Here is a 22,653-nt window from a genome sequence, read left to right as displayed (position 1 = left end):
GCTGTGTAGAACTGATGCACGGTGCTGCCATGACAACCCTGCTGTGTAGAACTGATGCACTGTGTTGCCATGACAACCCTGCTGCGTATAACTGATGCACTGTGTTGCCATGACAACCCTGCTGCGTAGAACTGATGCACTGTGTTGCCATGACAACCCTGCTGTGTAGAACTGATGCACTGTGTTGCCATGACAACCCTGCTGCGTAGAACTGATGCACTGTGTTGTTTTTCAGGTAAAAGCAGCAACAGGTGAGACGGTCTCTGCTGAGGATCTTGGAGGGGCGGATCTTCACTGCAGGTATCAGGCAGTATGACATCATGGTGGAGTAGGGGCCTGAGGGCACACAGTGGGTTGTGAAATCTGTGAATGTATTGTAATGTTTTTAAAATTGTATAAACTGCCTTAATTTTGCTGGACCCCAGGAAGAGTAGCTGCTGCCTTGGCAGGAACTAATGGGGATCCATAATACATCATAGGTCCTTTCTGTGTGGTAGGAGTTAGGTATGGTAGGTACTGTATGGTATGGTATGAGTTAGGTATGGTAGGTACTGTATGTTATGAGTTAGGTATGGTAGATACTGTATGGTAGGAGTTAGGTCTGGTAGGTACTGTATGGTATGAGTTAGGTATGGTAGGTACTGTATGGTAGGTACTGTATGGTATGAGTTAGGTATGGTAGGTACTGTATGGTAGGTACTGTATGGTATGAGTTAGGTATGGTAGGTACTGTATGGTAGATACTGTATGGTATGAGTTAGGTATGGTAGGTACTGTATGGTATGAGTTAGGTATGGTAGGTACTGTATGGTATGAGTTAGGTATGGTAGGTACTGTATGGTATGAGTTAGATATGGTAGGTACTGTATGGTATGAGTTAGGTATGGTAGATACTGTATGGTATGAGTTAGGTATGGTAGGTACTGTATGGTATGAGTTAGGTATGGTAGGTACTGTATGGTATGAGTTAGATATGGTAGGTACTGTATGGTATGAGTTAGGTATGGTAGGTACTGTATGGTAGGTACTGTGTGGTAGGAGTTAGGTATGGTAGGTACTGTATGGTATGAGTTAGATATGGTAGGTACTGTATGGTATGAGTTAGGTATGGTAGGTACTGTATGGTAGGTAATGTGTGGTAGGAGTTAGGTATGGTAGGTACTGTATGGTAGGTACTGTATGGTATGAGTTAGGTATGGTAGGTACTGTATGGTATGAGTTAGGTCTGGTAAGTACTGTATGGTATGAGTTAGGTATGGTAGGTACTGTATGGTATGAGTTAGGTATGGTAGGTACTGTATGGTAGGTACTGTATGGTCTGAGTTAGGTATGGTAGGTACTGTATGGTATGAGTTAGGTATGGTAGGTACTGTATGGTAGGTACTGTATGGTATGAGTTAGGTATGGTAGGTACTGTATGGTGTGAGTTAGATATGGTAGGTACTGTATGGTAGGTACTGTATGGTAGGTACTGTATGGTATGAGTTAGGTATGGTAGGTACTGTATGGTAGGTATGGTATGTGCTGTATAGTATGAGTTAGATATGGTAGGTACTGTATGGTATGAGTTAGGTATGGTAGATACTGTATGGTATGAGTTAGGTATGGTAGGTACTGTATGGTAGGTACTGTATGGTATGAGTTAGGTATGGTAGGTACTGTGTGGTAGGTACTGTATGGTGTGAGTTAGGTATGGTAGGTACTGTATGGTAGGTACTGTATGGTCTGAGTTAGGTATGGTAGGTACTGTATGGTACGTAGTGTGTGGTAGGAGTTAGGTATGGTAGGTACTGTATGGTATGAGTTAGGTCTGGTAAGTACTGTATGGTGTGAGTTAGGTATGGTAGGTACTGTATGGTAGGTACTGTATGGTCTGAGTTAGGTATGGTAGGTACTGTATGGTACGTAGTGTGTGGTAGGAGTTAGGTATGGTAGGTACTGTATGGTACCATGGAGCAGGTATGATATTAGTTAGGTCTGGTTCCTCTATCCAGTGTTGAGCTGTGTTTGTTTCCTGTTTCCTGTCCCACAGGAAGTCGGGTGTAACAGACCACTACGCTCTAGACGATAGCCACGCCCTTCACCTGGCTCGCAAGGCCGTCCGCAACCTCAACTACACCAAGAACATACAGGTGGGTTATAACCTCAACATACAGGTGGGTTATAACCTCAACATACAGGTGGGTTATAACCTCAACTACACCAAGAACATACAGGTGGGTTATAACCTCAACATACAGGTGGGTTATAACCTCAACATACAGGTGGGTTATAACCTCAACATACAGGTGGGTTATAACCTCAACATACAGGTGGGTTGTAACCTCAACATACAGGTGGGTTATAACCTCAACATACAGGTGGGTTATAACCTCAACATACAGGTGGGTTATAACCTCAACACACAGGTGGGTTATAACCTCAACATACAGGTGGGTTATAACCTCAACATACAGGTGGGTTATAACCTCAACATACAGGTGGGTTGTAACCTCAACATACAGGTGGGTTATAACCTCAACATACAGGTGGGTTATAACCTCAACATACAGGTGGGTTATAACCTCAACATACAGGTGGGTTATAACCTCAACATACAGGTGGGTTGTAACCTCAACATACAGGTGGGTTGTAACCTCAACATACAGGTGGGTTGTAACCTCAACATACAGGTGGGTTGTAACCTCAACATACAGGTGGGTTATAACCTCAACATACAGGTGGGTTGTAACCTCAACTACACCAAGAACATACAGGTGGGTTATAACCTCAACATACAGGTGGGTTGTAACCTCAACATACAGGTGGGTTGTAACCTCAACATACAGGTGGGTTGTAACCTCAACATACAGGTGGGTTATAACCTCAACTACACCAAGAACATACAGGTGGGTTATAACCTCAACATACAGGTGGGTTATAACCTCAACATACAGGTGGATTGTAACCTCAACATACAGGTGGGTTATAACCTCAACATACAGGTGGGTTATAACCTCAACATACAGGTGGGTTATAACCTCAACTACACCAAGAACATACAGGTGGGTTATAACCTCAACATACAGGTGGGTTGTAACCTCAACATACAGGTGGGTTGTAACCTCAACATACAGGTGGGTTGTAACCTCAACATACAGGTGGGTTATAACCTCAACTACACCAAGAACATACAGGTGGGTTATAACCTCAACATACAGGTGGGTTATAACCTCAACATACAGGTGGGTTATAACCTCAACATACAGGTGGGTTATAACCTCAACATACAGGTGGGTTGTAACCTCAACATACAGGTGGGTTATAACCTCAACATACAGGTGGGTTATAACCTCAACATACAGGTGGGTTGTAACCTCAACATACAGGTGGGTTGTAACCTCAACATACAGGTGGGTTGTAACCTCAACATACAGGTGGGTTGTAACCTCAACTACACCAAGAACATACAGGTGGGTTATAACCTCAACATACAGGTGGGTTATAACCTCAACATACAGGTGGGTTGTAACCTCAACATACAGGTGGGTTGTAACCTCAACACACAGGTGGGTTATAACCTCAACACACAGGTGGGTTATAACCTCAACACACAGGTGGGTTATAACCTCAACACACAGGTGGGTTATAACCTCAACATACAGGTGGGTTATAACCTCAACATACAGGTGGGTTATAACCTCAACTACACCAAGAACATACAGGTGGGTTATAACCTTAACACACAGGTGGGTTATAACCTCAACACACAGGTGGGTTATAACCTCAACATACAGGTGGGTTGTAACCTCAACATACAGGTGGGTTATAACCTCAACATACAGGTGGGTTATAACCTCAACTACACCAAGAACATACAGGTGGGTTATAACCTCAACATACAGGTGGGTTGTAACCTCAACATACAGGTGGGTTGTAACCTCAACATACAGGTGGGTTATAACCTCAACATACAGGTGGGTTGTAACCTCAACACACAGGTGGGTTATAACCTCAACACACAGGTGGGTTATAACCTCAACATACAGGTGGGTTATAACCTCAACATACAGGTGGGTTGTAACCTCAACATACAGGTGGGTTGTAACCTCAACATACAGGTGGGTTATAACCTCAACATACAGGTGGGTTGTAACCTCAACATACAGGTGGGTTATAACCTCAACATACAGGTGGGTTGTAACCTCAACATACAGGTGGGTTATAACCTCAACTACACCAAGAACATACAGGTGGGTTATAACCTCAACATACAGGTGGGTTATAACCTCAACATACAGGTGGGTTATAACCTCAACATACAGGTGGGTTATAACCTCAACATACAGGTGGGTTATAACCTCAACACACAGGTGGGTTATAACCTCAACACACAGGTGGGTTATAACCTCAACACACAGGTGGGTTGTAACCTCAACACACAGGTGGGTTATAACCTCAACACACAGGTGGGTTATAACCTCAACACACAGGTGGGTTATAACCTCAACACACAGGTGGGTTATAACCTCAACACACAGGTGGGTTATAACCTCAACACACAGGTGGGTTATAACCTCAACTACACCAAGAACATACAGGTGGGTTATAACCTCAACACACAGGTGGGTTATAACCTCAACACACAGGTGGGTTATAACCTCAACATACAGGTGGGTTATAACCTCAACACACAGGTGGGTTATAACCTCAACATACAGGTGGGTTATAACCTCAACATACAGGTGGGTTATAACCTCAGCATACAGGTGGGTTATAACCTCAACATACAGGTGGGTTATAACCTCAACACACAGGTGGGTTGTAACCTCAACATACAGGTGGGTTGTAACCTCAACATACAGGTGGGTTGTAACCTCAACACACAGGTGGGTTATAACCTCAACTACACCGAGAACATACAGGTGGGTTATAACCTCAACATACAGGTGGGTTATAACCTCAACATACAGGTGGGTTATAACCTCAACATACAGGTGTTATATCCTCAACATACAGGTGGGTTATAACCTCAACACACAGGTGGGTTATAACCTCAACTACACCGAGAACATACAGGTGGGTTATAACCTCAACATACAGGTGCGTTATAACCTCAACATACAGGTGGGTTGTAACCTCAACATACAGGTGGGTTGTAACCTCAACACACAGGTGGGTTATAACCTCAACACACAGGTGGGTTATAACCTCACATACAGGTGGGTTATAACCTCACATACAGGTGGGTTATAACCTCAACATACAGGTGGGTTATAACCTCAACACACAGGTGGGTTATAACCTCAACACACAGGTGGGTTATAACCTCAACACACAGGTGGGTTATAACCTCAACATACAGGTGGGTTATAACCTTAACACACAGGTGGGTTATAACCTCAACACACAGGTGGGTTATAACCTCAACATACAGGTGGGTTGTAACCTCAACATACAGGTGGGTTATAACCTCAACATACAGGTGGGTTATAACCTCAACTACACCAAGAACATACAGGTGGGTTATAACCTCAACATACAGGTGGGTTGTAACCTCAACATACAGGTGGGTTGTAACCTCAACATACAGGTGGGTTATAACCTCAACATACAGGTGGGTTATAACCTCAACATACAGGTGGGTTATAACCTCAACATACAGGTGGGTTATAACCTCAACATACAGGTGGGTTATAACCTCAACATACAGGTGGGTTGTAACCTCAACATACAGGTGGGTTGTAACCTCAAAGGTGGGTTATAACCTCAAAGGTGGGTTATAACCTCAACATACAGGTGGGTTGTAACCTCAACACACAGGTGGGTTATAACCTCAACATACAGGTGGGTTATAACCTCAACATACAGGTGGGTTATAACCTCAACATACAGGTGGGTTGTAACCTCAACACACAGGTGGGTTATAACCTCAACATACAGGTGGGTTGTAACCTCAACATACAGGTGGGTTATAACCTCAACACACAGGTGGGTTATAACCTCAACATACAGGTGGGTTATAACCTCAACATACAGGTGGGTTGTAACCTCAACATACAGGTGGGTTATAACCTCAACATACAGGTGGGTTGTAACCTCAACATACAGGTGGGTTATAACCTCAACATACAGGTGGGTTGTAACCTCAACATACAGGTGGGTTATAACCTCAACTACACCAAGAACATACAGGTGGGTTATAACCTCAACATACAGGTAGGTTATAACCTCAACATACAGGTGGGTTATAACCTCAACATACAGGTGGGTTATAACCTCAACATACAGGTGGGTTATAACCTCAACACACAGGTGGGTTATAACCTCAACACACAGGTGGGTTATAACCTCAACACACAGGTGGGTTATAACCTCAACATACAGGTGGGTTGTAACCTCAACATACAGGTGGGTTGTAACCTCAACACACAGGTGGGTTATAACCTCAACACACAGGTGGGTTATAACCTCAACACACAGGTGGGTTATAACCTCAACACACAGGTGGGTTATAACCTCAACACACAGGTGGTTTATAACCTCAACATACAGGTGGGTTATAACCTCAACATACAGGTGGGTTATAACCTCAACACACAGGTGGGTTATAACCTCAACTACACCAAGAACATACAGGTGGGTTATAACCTCAACATACAGGTGGGTTGTAACCTCAACATACAGGTGGGTTGTAACCTCAACATACAGGTGGGTTGTAACCTCAACATACAGGTGGGTTGTAACCTCAACATACAGGTGGGTTATAACCTCAACACACAGGTGGGTTGTAACCTCAACATACAGGTGGGTTGTAACCTCAACATACAGGTGGGTTATAACCTCAACACACAGGTGGGTTATAACCTCAACTACACCAAGAACATACAGGTGGGTTATAACCTCAACACACAGGTGGGTTATAACCTCAACACACAGGTGGGTTATAACCTCAACATACAGGTGGGTTATAACCTCAACATACAGGTGGGTTATAACCTCAACATACAGGTGGGTTATAACCTCAACATACAGGTGGGTTATAACCTCAGCATACAGGTGGGTTATAACCTCAGCATACAGGTGGGTTATAACCTCAACACACAGGTGGGTTGTAACCTCAACATACAGGTGGGTTGTAACCTCAACATACAGGTGGGTTGTAACCTCAACACACAGGTGGGTTATAACCTCAACTACACCGAGAACATACAGGTGGGTTATAACCTCAACATACAGGTGGGTTATAACCTCAACATACAGGTGGGTTATAACCTCAACATACAGGTGTTATATCCTCAACATACAGGTGGGTTATAACCTCAACACACAGGTGGGTTATAACCTCAACTACACCGAGAACATACAGGTGGGTTATAACCTCAACATACAGGTGCGTTATAACCTCAACATACAGGTGGGTTGTAACCTCAACATACAGGTGGGTTATAACCTCAACACACAGGTGGGTTATAACCTCAACATACAGGTGGGTTATAACCTCACATACAGGTGGGTTATAACCTCAACATACAGGTGGGTTATAACCTCAACATACAGGTGGGTTATAACCTCAACATACAGGTGGGTTATAACCTCAACACACAGGTGGGTTATAACCTCAACACACAGGTGGGTTATAACCTCAACACACAGGTGGGTTATAACCTCAACATACAGGTGGGTTATAACCTCAACTACACCAAGAACATACAGGTGGGTTATAACCTTAACACACAGGTGGGTTATAACCTCAACACACAGGTGGGTTATAACCTCAACATACAGGTGGGTTGTAACCTCAACATACAGGTGGGTTGTAACCTCAACATACAGGTGGGTTATAACCTCAACATACAGGTGGGTTATAACCTCAACTACACCAAGAACATACAGGTGGGTTATAACCTCAACATACAGGTGGGTTGTAACCTCAACATACAGGTGGGTTGTAACCTCAACATACAGGTGGGTTATAACCTCAACATACAGGTGGGTTATAACCTCAACATACAGGTGGGTTATAACCTCAACATACAGGTGGGTTATAACCTCAACATACAGGTGGGTTATAACCTCAACATACAGGTGGGTTGTAACCTCAACATACAGGTGGGTTGTAACCTCAAAGGTGGGTTATAACCTCAAAGGTGGGTTATAACCTCAACATACAGGTGGGTTGTAACCTCAACACACAGGTGGGTTATAACCTCAACATACAGGTGGGTTATAACCTCAACATACAGGTGGGTTATAACCTCAACATACAGGTGGGTTGTAACCTCAACACACAGGTGGGTTGTAACCTCAACATACAGGTGGGTTGTAACCTCAACATACAGGTGGGTTATAACCTCAACACACAGGTGGGTTATAACCTCAACACACAGGTGGGTTATAACCTCAACATACAGGTGGGTTATAACCTCAACATACAGGTGGGTTGTAACCTCAACATACAGGTGGGTTATAACCTCAACATACAGGTGGGTTGTAACCTCAACACACAGGTGGGTTATAACCTCAACATACAGGTGGGTTGTAACCTCAACATACAGGTGGGTTATAACCTCAACTACACCAAGAACATACAGGTGGGTTATAACCTCAACATACAGGTGGGTTATAACCTCAACATACAGGTGGGTTATAACCTCAACATACAGGTGGGTTATAACCTCAACATACAGGTGGGTTATAACCTCAACACACAGGTGGGTTATAACCTCAACACACAGGTGGGTTATAACCTCAACATACAGGTGGGTTGTAACCTCAACATACAGGTGGGTTGTAACCTCAACACACAGGTGGGTTATAACCTCAACACACAGGTGGGTTATAACCTCAACACACAGGTGGGTTATAACCTCAACACACAGGTGGGTTATAACCTCAACACACAGGTGGGTTATAACCTCAACATACAGGTGGGTTATAACCTCAACACACAGGTGGGTTATAACCTCAACTACACCAAGAACATACAGGTGGGTTATAACCTCAACATACAGGTGGGTTGTAACCTCAACATACAGGTGGGTTGTAACCTCAACATACAGGTGGGTTGTAACCTCAACATACAGGTGGGTTATAACCTCAACTACACCAATAACATACAGGTGGGTTATAACCTCAACATACAGGTGGGTTATAACCTCAACATACAGGTGGGTTGTAACCTCAACATACAGGTGGGTTATAACCTCAACATACAGGTGGGTTATAACCTCAACATACAGGTGGGTTATAACCTCAACTACACCAAGAACATACAGGTGGGTTATAACCTCAACATACAGTTGGGTTGTAACCTCAACATACAGGTGGGTTGTAACCTCAACATACAGGTGGGTTGTAACCTCAACATACAGGTGGGTTATAACCTCAACTACACCAAGAACATACAGGTGGGTTATAACCTCATCTCCACCAATACCATAGTCACTGCTTTGATGTTTGCAGAGAACGACAGGGTGTTGTCCAGGGTGACTCCAAGGTTCTTTGCATTCTGGGAACGGAACACTGTGGAGTTGTCAACTGTGATGGAGAGGTCTTGGAGCGGACAGGCCTTCCCTGGGAGGAAGAGCAGCTCTGTCTGGTTGAGGTTGAGCTTGAGGTGGTGGGCCGACATCCAAGCTGAGATATCTGTGCCATGCACGCAGAGATCCGTGTTGCCACCTGGGTGTCAGAAGGGGGGGAAGAAGAAAAGAGCCTCTGTGACATAGAGGAGAGCAGTCTGGGTTGAGTGACCCGTCTTGATAGAGGAGAGCAGTCTGGGTTGAGTGACCCGTCTTGATAGAGGAGAGCAGTCTGGGTTGAGTGACCCGTCTTGATAGAGGAGAGCAGTCTGGGTTGAGTGACCCGTCTTGATAGAGGAGAGCAGTCTGGGTTGAGTGACCCGTCTTGATAGAGGAGAGCGGTCTGGGTTGAGTGACCCGTCTTGATAGAGGAGAGCGGTCTGGGTTGAGTGACCCGTCTTGATAGAGGAGAGCGGTCTGGGTTGAGTGACCCGTCTTGTTAGAGGAGAGCGGTCTGGGTTGAGTGACCCGTCTTGATAGAGGAGAGCGGTCTGGGTTGAGTGACCCGTCTTGAAGCCTGCCTAGTTAGGGTCCAGGAGATCGTTCTGAGAGAGTTGGTCAGAGACAAAACGCTCAAGTGTTTTTGGAAAGAAAATAAAGAAAATATGTCTGAAGTTTTTTGACGTCAAAGGAGTTGTGTTGGTTTCTAATGTTTGTTCGATTTTTTTTTTTTTTTCCCTTCAGAAAAACAAATGTGAAACAAATACAGACTTGGGCGTCACTACATAAGTCATTGAAACATGTTGTACGTAGTTTGTTGCTCTTCTCCTCTCCTAACCCTCTATTGACATGACGTTATGGACCTGGTGTGTTGCCAGGTAACCACAGAGGCCCCCGAGGCTCCTCTCTACCCAGCTGAGGAGCTGTATGGCATCGTAGGAGCCAACCTCAAACGCAACTTTGATGTCAGAGAGGTACTTTCCCACGTTTATTCATGTACTTATTATGGGGGTCCAAGGGGTCTGGATGAGCTAAAACCCTATTGTACTGGTTCATTGTTATTATTATGGGAGTCCATGTCCCAGAGTGGCATTTTAAATGGACTGTTGTGTTATAATATATCTAATATGTTCTACTGTTTGATTGCCAGGTGATAGCCAGGATTGTCGACGGCAGCCGGTTTGATGAATTCAAAGCCTTATACGGAGATACAGTGGTCACAGGTGAGTACTAGGCTGGTCACTATCAGTTTATACTACCTGGGGTTTAGGCTGGTCACTATCAGTTTATACTACCTGGGGGTTTAGGCTGGTCGCTATCAGTTTATACTACCTGGGGTTTAGGCTGGTCACTATCAGTTTATACTACCTGGGGGTTTAGGCTGGTCACTATCAGTTTATACTACCTGGGGTTTAGGCTGGTCGCTCAGTTTATACTACCTGGGGTTTAGGCTGGTCACTCAGTTTATACTACCTGGGGTTTAGGCTGGTCGCTATCAGTTTATACTACCTGGGGCTTTAGGCTGGTCACTATCAGTTTCTACTACCTGGGGTTTAGGCTGGTCACTCAGTTTATACTACCTGGGGTTTAGGCTGGTCGCTATCAGTTTATACTACCTGGGGTTTAGGCTGGTCTCTATCAGTTTATACTACCTGGGGTTTAGGCTGGTCGCTATCAGTTTATACTACCTGGGGTTTAGGCTGGTCGCTATCAGTTTATACTACCTGGGGCTTTAGGCTGGTCGCTATCAGTTTATACTACCTGGGGTTTAGGCTGGTCACTATCAGTTTATACTACCTGGGGTTTAGGCTGGTCGCTATCAGTTTATACTACCTGGGGTTTAGGCTGGTCACTCAGTTTATACTACCTGGGGTTTAGGCTGGTCACTATCAGTTTATACTACCTGGGGTTTAGGCTGGTCGCTATCAGTTTATACTACCTGGGGTTTAGGCTGGTCGCTATCAGTTTATACTACCTGGGGGTTTAGGCTGGTCGCTATCAGTTTATACTACCTGGGGCTTTAGGCTGGTCACTATCAGTTTATACTACCTGGGGTTTAGGCTGGTCGCTGTCAGTTTATACTACCTGGGGTTTAGGCTGGTCACTATCAGTTTATACTACCTGGGGGTTTAGGCTGGTCACTATCAGTTTATACTACCTGGGGTTTAGGCTGGTCGCTATCAGTTTATACTACCTGGGGTTTAGGCTGGTCACTATCAGTTTATACTACCTGGGGTTTAGGCTGGTCACTCAGTTTATACTACCTGGGGTTTAGGCTGGTCACTATCAGTTTATACTACCTGGGGTTTAGGCTGGTCGCTATCAGTTTATACTACCTGGGGTTTAGGCTGGTCACTATCAGTTTATACTACCTGGGGTTTAGGCTGGTCACTATCAGTTTATACTACCTGGGGGTTTAGGCTGGTCACTATCAGTTTATACTACCTGGGGTTTAGGCTGGTCGCTATCAGTTTATACTACCTGGGGTTTAGGCTGGTCACTATCAGTTTATACTACCTGGGGTTTAGGCTGGTCACTCAGTTTATACTACCTGGGGTTTAGGCTGGTCACTATCAGTTTATACTACCTGGGGTTTAGGCTGGTCGCTATCAGTTTATACTACCTGGGGTTTAGGCTGGTCACTATCAGTTTATACTACCTGGGGTTTAGGCTGGTCACTATCAGTTTATACTACCTGGGGTTTAGGCTGGTCACTATCAGTTTATACTACCTGGGGGTTTAGGCTGGTCACTATCAGTTTATACTACCTGGGGTTTAGGCTGGTCACTATCAGTTTATACTACCTGGGGTTTAGGCTGGTCACTATCAGTTTATACTACCTGGGGTTTAGGCTGGTCTCTATCAGTTTATACTACCTGGGGTTTAGGCTGGTCGCTATCAGTTTATACTACCTGGGGTTTAGGCTGGTCGCTATCAGTTTATACTACCTGGGGGTTTAGGCTGGTCACTATCAGTTTATACTACCTGGGGTTTAGGCTGGTCGCTATCAGTTTATACTACCTGGGGTTTAGGCTGGTCACTATCAGTTTATACTACCTGGGGTTTAGGCTGGTCACTCAGTTTATACTACCTGGGGTTTAGGCTGGTCACTATCAGTTTATACTACCTGGGGTTTAGGCTGGTCACTATCAGTTTATACTACCTGGGGTTTAGGCTGGTCACTATCAGTTTATACTACCTGGGGTTTAGGCTGGTCGCTATCAGTTTATACTACCTGGGGTTTAGGCTGGTCGCTATCAGTTTATACTACCTGGGGTTTAGGCTGGTCACTATCAGTTTATACTACCTGGGGTTTAGGCTGGTCACTATCAGTTTATACTACCTGGGGTTTAGGCTGGTCACTATCAGTTTATACTACCTGGGGTTTAGGCTGGTCGCTATCAGTTTATACTACCTGGGGTTTAGGCTGGTCGCTATCAGTTTATACTACCTGGGGTTTAGGCTGGTCGCTATCAGTTTATACTACCTGGGGTTTAGGCTGGTCGCTATCAGTTTATACTACCTGGGGTTTAGGCTGGTCGCTATCAGTTTATACTACCTGGGGTTTAGGCTGGTCACTATCAGTTTATACTACCTGGGGTTTAGGCTGGTCACTCAGTTTATACTACCTGGGGTTTAGGCTGGTCACTCAGTTTATACTACCTGGGGTTTAGGCTGGTCACTATCAGTTTATACTACCTGGGGTTTAGGCTGGTCGCTATCAGTTTATACTACCTGGGGTTTAGGCTGGTCGCTATCAGTTTATACTACCTGGGGTTTAGGCTGGTCACTCAGTTTATACTACCTGGGGTTTAGGCTGGTCACTATCAGTTTATACTACCTGGGGTTTAGGCTGGTCACTATCAGTTTATACTACCTGGGGTTTAGGCTGGTCGCTATCAGTTTATACTACCTGGGGTTTAGGCTGGTCGCTATCAGTTTATACTACCTGGGGCTTTAGGCTGGTCGCTATCAGTTTATACTACCTGGGGTTTAGGCTGGTCACTATCAGTTTATACTACCTGGGGTTTAGGCTGGTCACTCAGTTTATACTACCTGGGGTTTAGGCTGGTCACTATCAGTTTATACTACCTGGGGTTTAGGCTGGTCTCTATCAGTTTATACTACCTGGGGCTTTAGGCTGGTCTCTATCAGTTTATACTACCTGGGGTTTAGGCTGGTCACTCAGTTTATACTACCTGGGGTTTAGGCTGGTCGCTATCAGTTTATACTACCTGGGGTTTAGGCTGGTCACTATCAGTTTATACTACCTGGGGTTTAGGCTGGTCTCTATCAGTTTATACTACCTGGGGTTTAGGCTGGTCCCTATCAGTTTATACTACCTGGGGTTTAGGCTGGTCCCGGTAGGTTGGTGAACCCCAGGCAGTACTATTTTCCTCCCTCGCGTTGCAGCTCTCCACTTCCTCCGTTGACACCACTGATGTGTGAGGAGAAGGTGTTGTATGTTAATGAAGCGTATAACCACTCATGTTGAAGTCGGAAGTTTACATACACCTTATCCAAATACATTTAAACTCAGTTTTTCACAATTTCTGACATTTTAATCCTAGTAAAAATTCCCTGTCTTAGGTCAGTTAGGATCACCACTTTATTTTAAGAATGTGAAATGTCAGAATAATAGTAGAATTATTTATTTCAGCTTTTATTTCTTTCATCACATTCCCAGTGGGTCAGAAGTTTACATACACTCAATTAGTATTTGGTAGCATTGCCTTTAAATTGTTTGACTTGGGTCACATGTTTTGGGTAGCCTTCCACAAGCTTCCCACAATAAGTTGGGTGAATTTTGGCCATTCCTCCTGACAGAACTGGTGTAACTGAGTCAGGTTTGTAGACCTCCTTGCTCGCACACACTTTTTCAGTTCTGCCCACAAACGTTCTATAGGATTGAGGTCAGGGCTTTGTGATGGCCACTCCAATACCTTGACTTTGTTGTCCTTAAGCCATTTTGCCACAACTTTGGAAGTATGCTTTGGGTCATTGTCCATTTGGAAGACCCATTTGCGACCAAGCTTTAACTTCCTGACTGATGTCTTGAGATGTTGCTTCAATATATCCACCTAATTTTCCTCCCTCATGATGCCATCTATTTTGTGAAGTGCTCCAGTCCCTCCTGCAGCAATGCCACCCCCACAACATGATGTTGCCATCCCCGTGCTTCACGGTTGGGATGGTGTTCTTCAGCTTGCAAGCCTCCCCCTTTTTCCACCAAACATAACGATGGTCATTATGGCCAAACCGTTGTATTTTTGTTTAATCAGACCAGAGGACATTTCTCCAAAAAGTACGTACCTTGTCCCCATGTGCAGTTGCAAACCGTAGTCTGGCTTTTTTTATGGCGGTTTTGGAGCAGTGGCTTCTTCCTTGCTGAGTGGCCTTTCAGGTTATGTCGATATAGGACTCGTTTTACTGTGGATATAGATACTTTTGTACCTGTTTCCTCCAGCATCTTCACAAGGTCCTTTGCTGTTGTTCTGGGACTGATTTGCACTTTTCGCACCAAAGTACGTTCATCTCTAGGAGACAGAACGCGTCTCCTTCCTGAGCGGTATGACGGCTGTGTGGTCCCATGGTGTTTATACTAGCGTACTATTGTTTGTACAGATGAACGTGGTACCTTCAGGCGTTTGGAAATTGCTCCCAAGGATGAACCAGACTTGTGGAGGTCTCAATTATTTTTTCTGAGGTCTTGGCTGATTTCTTTTTATTTTCCCATAATGTCAAAGAGGCACTGAGTTTGAAGGTAGGCCTTGAAATACATCCACAGGTACACCTCCAATTGACTCAAATGATGTCAATTAGCCTATCAGAAGCTTCTAAAGCCATGACATCATTTTCTGGAATTTTCCAAGCTGTTTAAAGGCACAGTCAACTAAGTGTATGTAAACTTCTGACCCACTGGAATTGTGATACAGTGAATTATAAGGGAAATAATCTGTCTGTAAACAGTTGTTGGAAAAATGACTTGTGTCATGCACAAAGTAGATGTCCTAACCGACTTGCCAAAACTATAGTTTGTTAGCAAACTTCCGACTTCAACTGTATGTCGTAGCTCCTTAGCTAAGGCGTCATTACGACGAAGGTAGTTTTCTACAGCGTTCAGTGAACTAAGCGAGAACACTTACTTGCCAACACACGCTTTCATCGCCGCAACGGTAGTTGGCGCCAACGCATAGCCTACAGTAAGCTAGACTATATATATTACATCCAATAATTTAATTATTCTGAATTTTCTCCCCAACAAAATTAATAAAAAGACAGTTTACATTTTCACTGGACTATCCACATAAAGACAGCTATTGATTTGAATAATCATTGCCCCCAAATTTAACCGAGAAAAATGTGTGTCATTGAGACAATTTCATTTAGGATCAAACGCAAGACTACTGTGTTGGCTACATTGTCTGATATCATTTAAAACTCAGGAAATGGCAGTTACAGGTTTTTCAAAAATGCTAAATGCTCCAACTTCCTGAAGGGGAAATTGACTGACTCCTTCTGGACCTTCCCCTAGTCAACCTAAGGCCTACAATAGAACCACCTTGTCAGAAAATCCTAGGGAGAGCCCTGATTTTACATTTAAACGTACACTATATACAAAAGTATGTGGACACGCCTTCAAATTAGTGGATTCGGCTATTTCAAATCGAATCAAATTTGTCACATGCGCATGAATACAACAAGTGTAGACCTTACCGTGAAATGCTTACTTACAAGCCCTTAAACAACAATGCAGTTCAATAAATATAGTTCAGAAAAGATTTACAAAATAAACTAAAGTAAAACAATTTATAAAAAATATCACAACTTGAAGCTCTCTACCCGCTCCACTACAGCTCCGTCGATGTTAATGGTGGCCTGTTCGGCCCTCCTTTTGCTGTAGTCATCGGTCAGCTCCTTTTGTCTTGCTGACATTGAGGGAGAGGTTGTTGTCCTGGCACCACACTGCCAGTTCTCTGACCTCCTCCCTATAGGCTGTCTCATCATTGTCGGTGATCAGGCCTACCACCGCTGTGTCGTCAGCAAACTTAATGATGATGTTGGAGTCGTGCTTGGTCACACAGTTGTGGGTGAACAGGGAGTACAGGAGGGGACTAAACACGTAACCCTGAGGGGCCCCAGTGTTGAGGATCAGCATGGCAGATGTGTTGTTGCCTAATCTTACCACCTGGGGGCGACCCGTCAGGAAGTCCAGGATCCAGTTGCAGAGGGAGGTGTTTAGTCCCAGGGTCCTTAGCTTTAGCTATCAGGAGGATAGAATTATGGTCGGATTTGCCATTTGGAGGGCGAGGGAGAGCTTTGTATGCATCTCTGTGTGGAGTTCAGCCACACCCGTTGCTGACAGGTGTATACAATACAGCACGCAGCCATGCAATCTCCATAGACAAACATTGACAGTAGAATGGCCTTACTGAAGTGCTCAGTGACTTTCAACGTGGCAACGTCATAGGATGCCACCTTTCCAACAAGTCAGTTTGTCAAATTTCTGCCCTGCTAGAGCTTCCCCGGTCAACTGTAAGTGCTGTTAGTGTGAAGTGGAAACGTCTCGGAGCAACAACGGCTCAGCCGTGAAGTGGTAGACCACACAAGCTCACAGAAGTGCGTAAAAATCGTCTGTCCTCGGTTGCAACACTCATTACCAAGTTCAAAACTGCCTCTGGAAGTAACGTCAGCACAATAACTGTTTGTCAGGAGCTTCATGAAATGGGTTTCCATGGCCGAGCAGCCGCACACAAGCCTGAGATCACCATGTGCAATGCCAAGCGTCGGCTGGAGTGGTGTAACGCTCACATTGGACTCTGAAGCAGTGGAAATGCGTTGTCTGGAGTGATGAATCACACTTCACCATCTGGCAGTCTGACAGACGAATCTGGGTTTGGTGGATGCCAGGAAAAAGCTACCTGCCCCAATGCATAGTGCCAACTGTAAAGTTTGGTGGAGGAATAATGGTCTTGGGTTGTTTATCATGGTTTGGGTTAGGCCCCTTAGTTCCAGTGAAAGGACCTCTTAAAGCTACAGTATACAATGACATTCTAGATGATTCTGTGCTTCCAACTTTGTGCCAACAGTTTTGGGGGAAGGCCCCTTCCTGTTTCAGCATGACAATGCTCCCGTGCGAGGTCCATACAGACATGCTTTGTCAAGATCGGTGTGGAAGAACTTGACTGGCCTGCACAGAGCCCTGACCCATATTAAACACCATGATTTTGGAGTGAGATGTTGGACGAGCAGATGTCCAGTCATGTGGTGAACATCCACAGTTCTGAACCTTATAGTACATCCAGTATGTGGATATAACCCTGCATGTCTTGAGAGACCATGTGTAACAGTATAACTTTAAACCGTCCCCTCGCCCCGACACGGGCGCGAACCAGGGACCCTCTGCACACATCAACAACAGTCGCCCACGAAGCGTCGTTATCCATCGCGCCACAAAGGCCGCGGCCCTTGCAGAGCAAGGAGCAACACTACTTCTAGGTTTCAGAGCAAGTGACGTAACTGATTGAAACGCTAGTAGCGCGTACCCGCTAACTAGCTAGCCATTTCACATCCGTTACACATGCTGTGTGTTGAAGTACAGGTGTGATTAGACCTGTGTGTTGTTGAAGTACAGGTGTGATTAGACCTGTGTGTTGTTGAAGTACAGGTGTGATTAGACCTGTGTGTTGTTGAAGTACAGGTGTGATTAGACCTGTGTGTTGTTGAAGTACAGGTGTGATTAGACCTGTGTGTTGTTGACGTACAGGTGTGATTAGACCTGTGTGTTGTTGAAGTACAGGTGTGATTAGACCTGTGTTGTTGAAGTACAGGTGTGATTAGACCTGTGTGTTGTTGAAGTACAGGTGTGATTAGACCTGTGTGTTGTTGAAGTACAGGTGTGATTAGACCTGTGTGTTGTTGAAGTACAGGTGTGATTAGACCTGTGTGTTGTTGACGTACAGGTGTGATTAGACCTGTGTGTTGTTGAAGTACAGGTGTGATTAGACCTGTGTGTTGTTGAAGTACAGGTGTGATTAGACCTGTGTGTTGTTGAAGTACAGGTGTGATTAGACCTGTGTGTTGTTGAAGTACAGGTGTGATTAGACCTGTGTGTTGTTGAAGTACAGGTGTGATTAGACCTGTGTGTTGTTGAAGTACAGGTGTGATTAGACCTGTGTGTTGTTGACGTACAGGTGTGATTAGACCTGTGTGTTGTTGAAGTACAGGTGTGATTAGACCTGTGTTGTTGAAGTACAGGTGTGATTAGACCTGTGTGTTGTTGAAGTACAGGTGTGATTAGACCTGTGTGTTGTTGAAGTACAGGTGTGATTAGACCTGTGTGTTGAAGTACAGGTGTGATTAGACCTGTGTGTTGTTGAAGTACAGGTGTGATTAGACCTGTGTGTTGTTGAAGTACAGGTGTGATTAGACCTGTGTGTTGTTGAAGTACAGGTGTGATTAGACCTGTGTGTTGTTGAAGTACAGGTGTGATTAGACCTGTGTGTTGTTGAAGTACAGGTGTGATTAGACCTGTGTGTTGTTGAAGTACAGGTGTGATTAGACCTGTGTGTTGTTGACGTACAGGTGTGATTAGACCTGTGTGTTGTTGAAGTACAGGTGTGATTAGACCTGTGTTGTTGAAGTACAGGTGTGATTAGACCTGTGTGTTGTTGAAGTACAGGTGTGATTAGACCTGTGTGTTGTTGAAGTACAGGTGTGATTAGACCTGTGTGTTGAAGTACAGGTGTGATTAGACCTGTGTGTTGTTGACGTACAGGTGTGATTAGACCTGTGTGTTGTTGAAGTACAGGTGTGATTAGACCTGTGTGTTGTTGAAGTACAGGTGTGATTAGACCTGTGTGTTGTTGAAGTACAGGTGTGATTAGACCTGTGTGTTGTTGAAGTACAGGTGTGATTAGACCTGTGTGTTGTTGACGTACAGGTGTGATTAGACCTGTGTGTTGTTGAAGTACAGGTGTGATTAGACCTGTGTTGTTGAAGTACAGGTGTGATTAGACCTGTGTGTTGTTGAAGTACAGGTGTGATTAGACCTGTGTGTTGAAGTACAGGTGTGATTAGACCTGTGTGTTGTTGAAGTACAGGTGTGATTAGACCTGTGTGTTGTTGAAGTACAGGTGTGATTAGACCTGTGTGTTGTTGAAGTACAGGTGTGATTAGACCTGTGTGTTGTTGAAGTACAGGTGTGATTAGACCTGTGTGTTGTTGAAGTACAGGTGTGATTAGACCTGTGTGTTGTTGAAGTACAGGTGTGATTAGACCTGTGTGTTGTTGACGTACAGGTGTGATTAGACCTGTGTGTTGTTGAAGTACAGGTGTGATTAGACCTGTGTGTTGTTGAAGTACAGGTGTGATTAGACCTGTGTGTTGTTGAAGTACAGGTGTGATTAGACCTGTGTGTTGTTGACGTACAGGTGTGATTAGACCTGTGTGTTGTTGAAGTACAGGTGTGATTAGACCTGTGTTGTTGAAGTACAGGTGTGATTAGACCTGTGTGTTGTTGAAGTACAGGTGTGATTAGACCTGTGTGTTGTTGAAGTACAGGTGTGATTAGACCTGTGTGTTGTTGAAGTACAGGTGTGATTAGACCTGTGTGTTGTTGAAGTACAGGTGTGATTAGACCTGTGTGTTGAAGTACAGGTGTGATTAGACCTGTGTTGTTGAAGTACAGGTGTGATTAGACCTGTGTGTTGAAGTACAGGTGTGATTAGACCTGTGTGTTGTTGAAGTACAGGTGTGATTAGACCTGTGTGTTGACGTACAGGTGTGATTAGACCTGTGTGTTGTTGAAGTACAGGTGTGATTAGACCTGTGTGTTGAAGTACAGGTGTGATTAGACCTGTGTGTTGAAGTACAGGTGTGATTAGACCTGTGTGTTGTTGAAGTACAGGTGTGATTAGACCTGTGTGTTGTTGAAGTACAGGTGTGATTAGACCTGTGTGTTGAAGTACAGGTGTGATTAGACCTGTGTGTTGTTGAAGTACAGGTGTGATTAGACCTGTGTGTTGAAGTACAGGTGTGATTAGACCTGTGTTGTTGAAGTACAGGTGTGATTAGACCTGTGTTGTTGAAGTACAGGTGTGATTAGACCTGTGTGTTGTTGAAGTACAGGTGTGATTAGACCTGTGTGTTGTTGAAGTACAGGTGTGATTAGACCTGTGTGTTGAAGTACAGGTGTGATTAGACCTGTGTGTTGTTGAAGTACAGGTGTGATTAGACCTGTGTGTTGTTGAAGTACAGGTGTGATTAGACCTGTGTGTTGTTGAAGTACAGGTGTGATTAGACCTGTGTGTTGTTGAAGTACAGGTGTGATTAGACCTGTGTGTTGTTGAAGTACAGGTGTGATTAGACCTGTGTGTTGTTGAAGTACAGGTGTGATTAGACCTGTGTGTTGAAGTACAGGTGTGATTAGACCTGTGTGTTGTTGAAGTACAGGTGTGATTAGACCTGTGTGTTGTTGAAGTACAGGTGTGATTAGACCTGTGTGTTGTTGAAGTACAGGTGTGATTAGACCTGTGTGTTGTTGAAGTACAGGTGTGATTAGACCTGTGTGTTGTTGACGTACAGGTGTGATTAGACCTGTGTGTTGTTGAAGTACAGGTGTGATTAGACCTGTGTGTTGAAGTACAGGTGTGATTAGACCTGTGTGTTGTTGAAGTACAGGTGTGATTAGACCTGTGTGTTGAAGTACAGGTGTGATTAGACCTGTGTGTTGTTGAAGTACAGGTGTGATTAGACCTGTGTGTTGTTGACGTACAGGTGTGATTAGACCTGTGTGTTGTTGAAGTACAGGTGTGATTAGACCTGTGTGTTGTTGAAGTACAGGTGTGATTAGACCTGTGTGTTGTTGAAGTACAGGTGTGATTAGACCTGTGTGTTGTTGAAGTACAGGTGTGATTAGACCTGTGTGTTGTTGAAGTACAGGTGTGATTAGACCTGTGTGTTGTTGATTCCTAATCCAAGGTGGCTTAGCAGTTCAGACGTCTTTTTCTGTTCCGTATTGTTCGTGTCCTGTATATATATATATTTACACCTTTCTTCGCATATCTTTTATCTATTTTATTATCCAAGAACTCAACTACAAAAGCTTTCCTGCAAAAGCTTTCCTGCAACCCGCTTCACCAATTACAAAAAGTATTACTTACCTCAATCTGAAAATCCATCGTGGAAGCTAGCCAGGGGCTAATTCAGAAGCTAGCCTGAAAGCTTAACCAGAAGCTACTCCGATAGCTAGCCAGAAGCTAATCTGTAGCTGCCCCGAAATTAGCCGGTTTGCTGGCTAGCGTTGGTGTTTCAGCTGCCCACGTTTAGTGGTCATCAGCTATTCCTTTAGCTCGATAATCTACCGGCACTTTTGTGCAACGCGACTCGGACCGGAGCATTCCGGGACTCTTTTTTTCTCTCAGTTTCCCCGGATTCCAGCCGCAGGCTCTGGACACTTGTACCTTGATTTCGCAGCTAGCTAGCTGCAAACCGTGTGACTATTGGCTTACGTCGACCCCGGAGCAAACTCTAATCATTCTGGAGCTAGCCAGCTGAGGAGTTCCATCACCATCCGGACCCGTTTCTTTTGTTGCTGCTGCAGATACGGAACCCCACCGGGCCTTCACGACTGACTGCCGCGACTGACTGCCGACGTTATCTGCCCGAGGGATTTATCCAACTGGCACCTCCGTCCCGACGTTACCTGAACGCTCATCTGAGGCCCGCTAATCGTTAGCTGTCTTATCGGCTGCTATTTGAACAAGTATATTGGACAACTATTATTATTATTATTATTTATTTATTTTTTCCTTGGGTCACTATATCTATTTTGCCAATTTGGATTGATCCCCTCTACCACACGGAACCCCACTACACGGAACCCCACTAACCTACCGACGGAAACGCACGAGGTATCTACAAACAGACCTCCATCCTATGCTGCTACCGATAGCCATATACCCGGCCAGCTGTCTGGATCGCCACGACCCCAACCAACCTCTACTCACTGGACCCTTATTGATCACTCGATTAGCATGCCTCTCCTTAATGTAAATATGCCTTGTCCATTGCTGTTCTGGTTAGTGTTTATTGGCTTATTTCACTGTAGAGATTCTAGCCCTGCTCTCTATACCATATCCAACCTCTCAGT

The 22,653-nt window shown here is 44.5% G+C and overlaps 1 protein-coding gene across 3 annotated transcripts in view; it reads left to right on the top strand.

Moving 5' to 3' along the window:
- The window catches only part of mccc2 (methylcrotonyl-CoA carboxylase subunit 2), a 49,310-nt gene that overhangs the window by 9,825 nt on the left and 16,832 nt on the right, over nucleotides 1-22,653 (top strand). For all 3 annotated transcript variants that reach the window (XR_011668960.1, XR_011668961.1, XM_071352004.1), the window contains exons 8-11: nucleotides 236-300; nucleotides 2,033-2,132; nucleotides 10,379-10,474; nucleotides 10,651-10,723. Coding sequence is in view for 1 of the 3 variants with exons in the window: in XM_071352004.1 (XP_071208105.1) it covers nucleotides 236-300; nucleotides 2,033-2,132; nucleotides 10,379-10,474; nucleotides 10,651-10,723 (334 nt within the window). In the remaining 2 variants the exon portion in view is untranslated. The remainder of the gene's footprint in view (nucleotides 1-235; nucleotides 301-2,032; nucleotides 2,133-10,378; nucleotides 10,475-10,650; nucleotides 10,724-22,653) is intronic.

This window comes from Salvelinus alpinus, chromosome 19, assembly GCF_045679555.1.
Source record: "Salvelinus alpinus chromosome 19, SLU_Salpinus.1, whole genome shotgun sequence".
In the NCBI taxonomy this organism is placed as follows: Eukaryota; Metazoa; Chordata; class Actinopteri; order Salmoniformes; family Salmonidae; genus Salvelinus; species Salvelinus alpinus.
The sequence above is the reverse complement of the archived record's forward strand: the minus strand, read 5'-3'. Positions and strand labels throughout refer to the sequence as shown.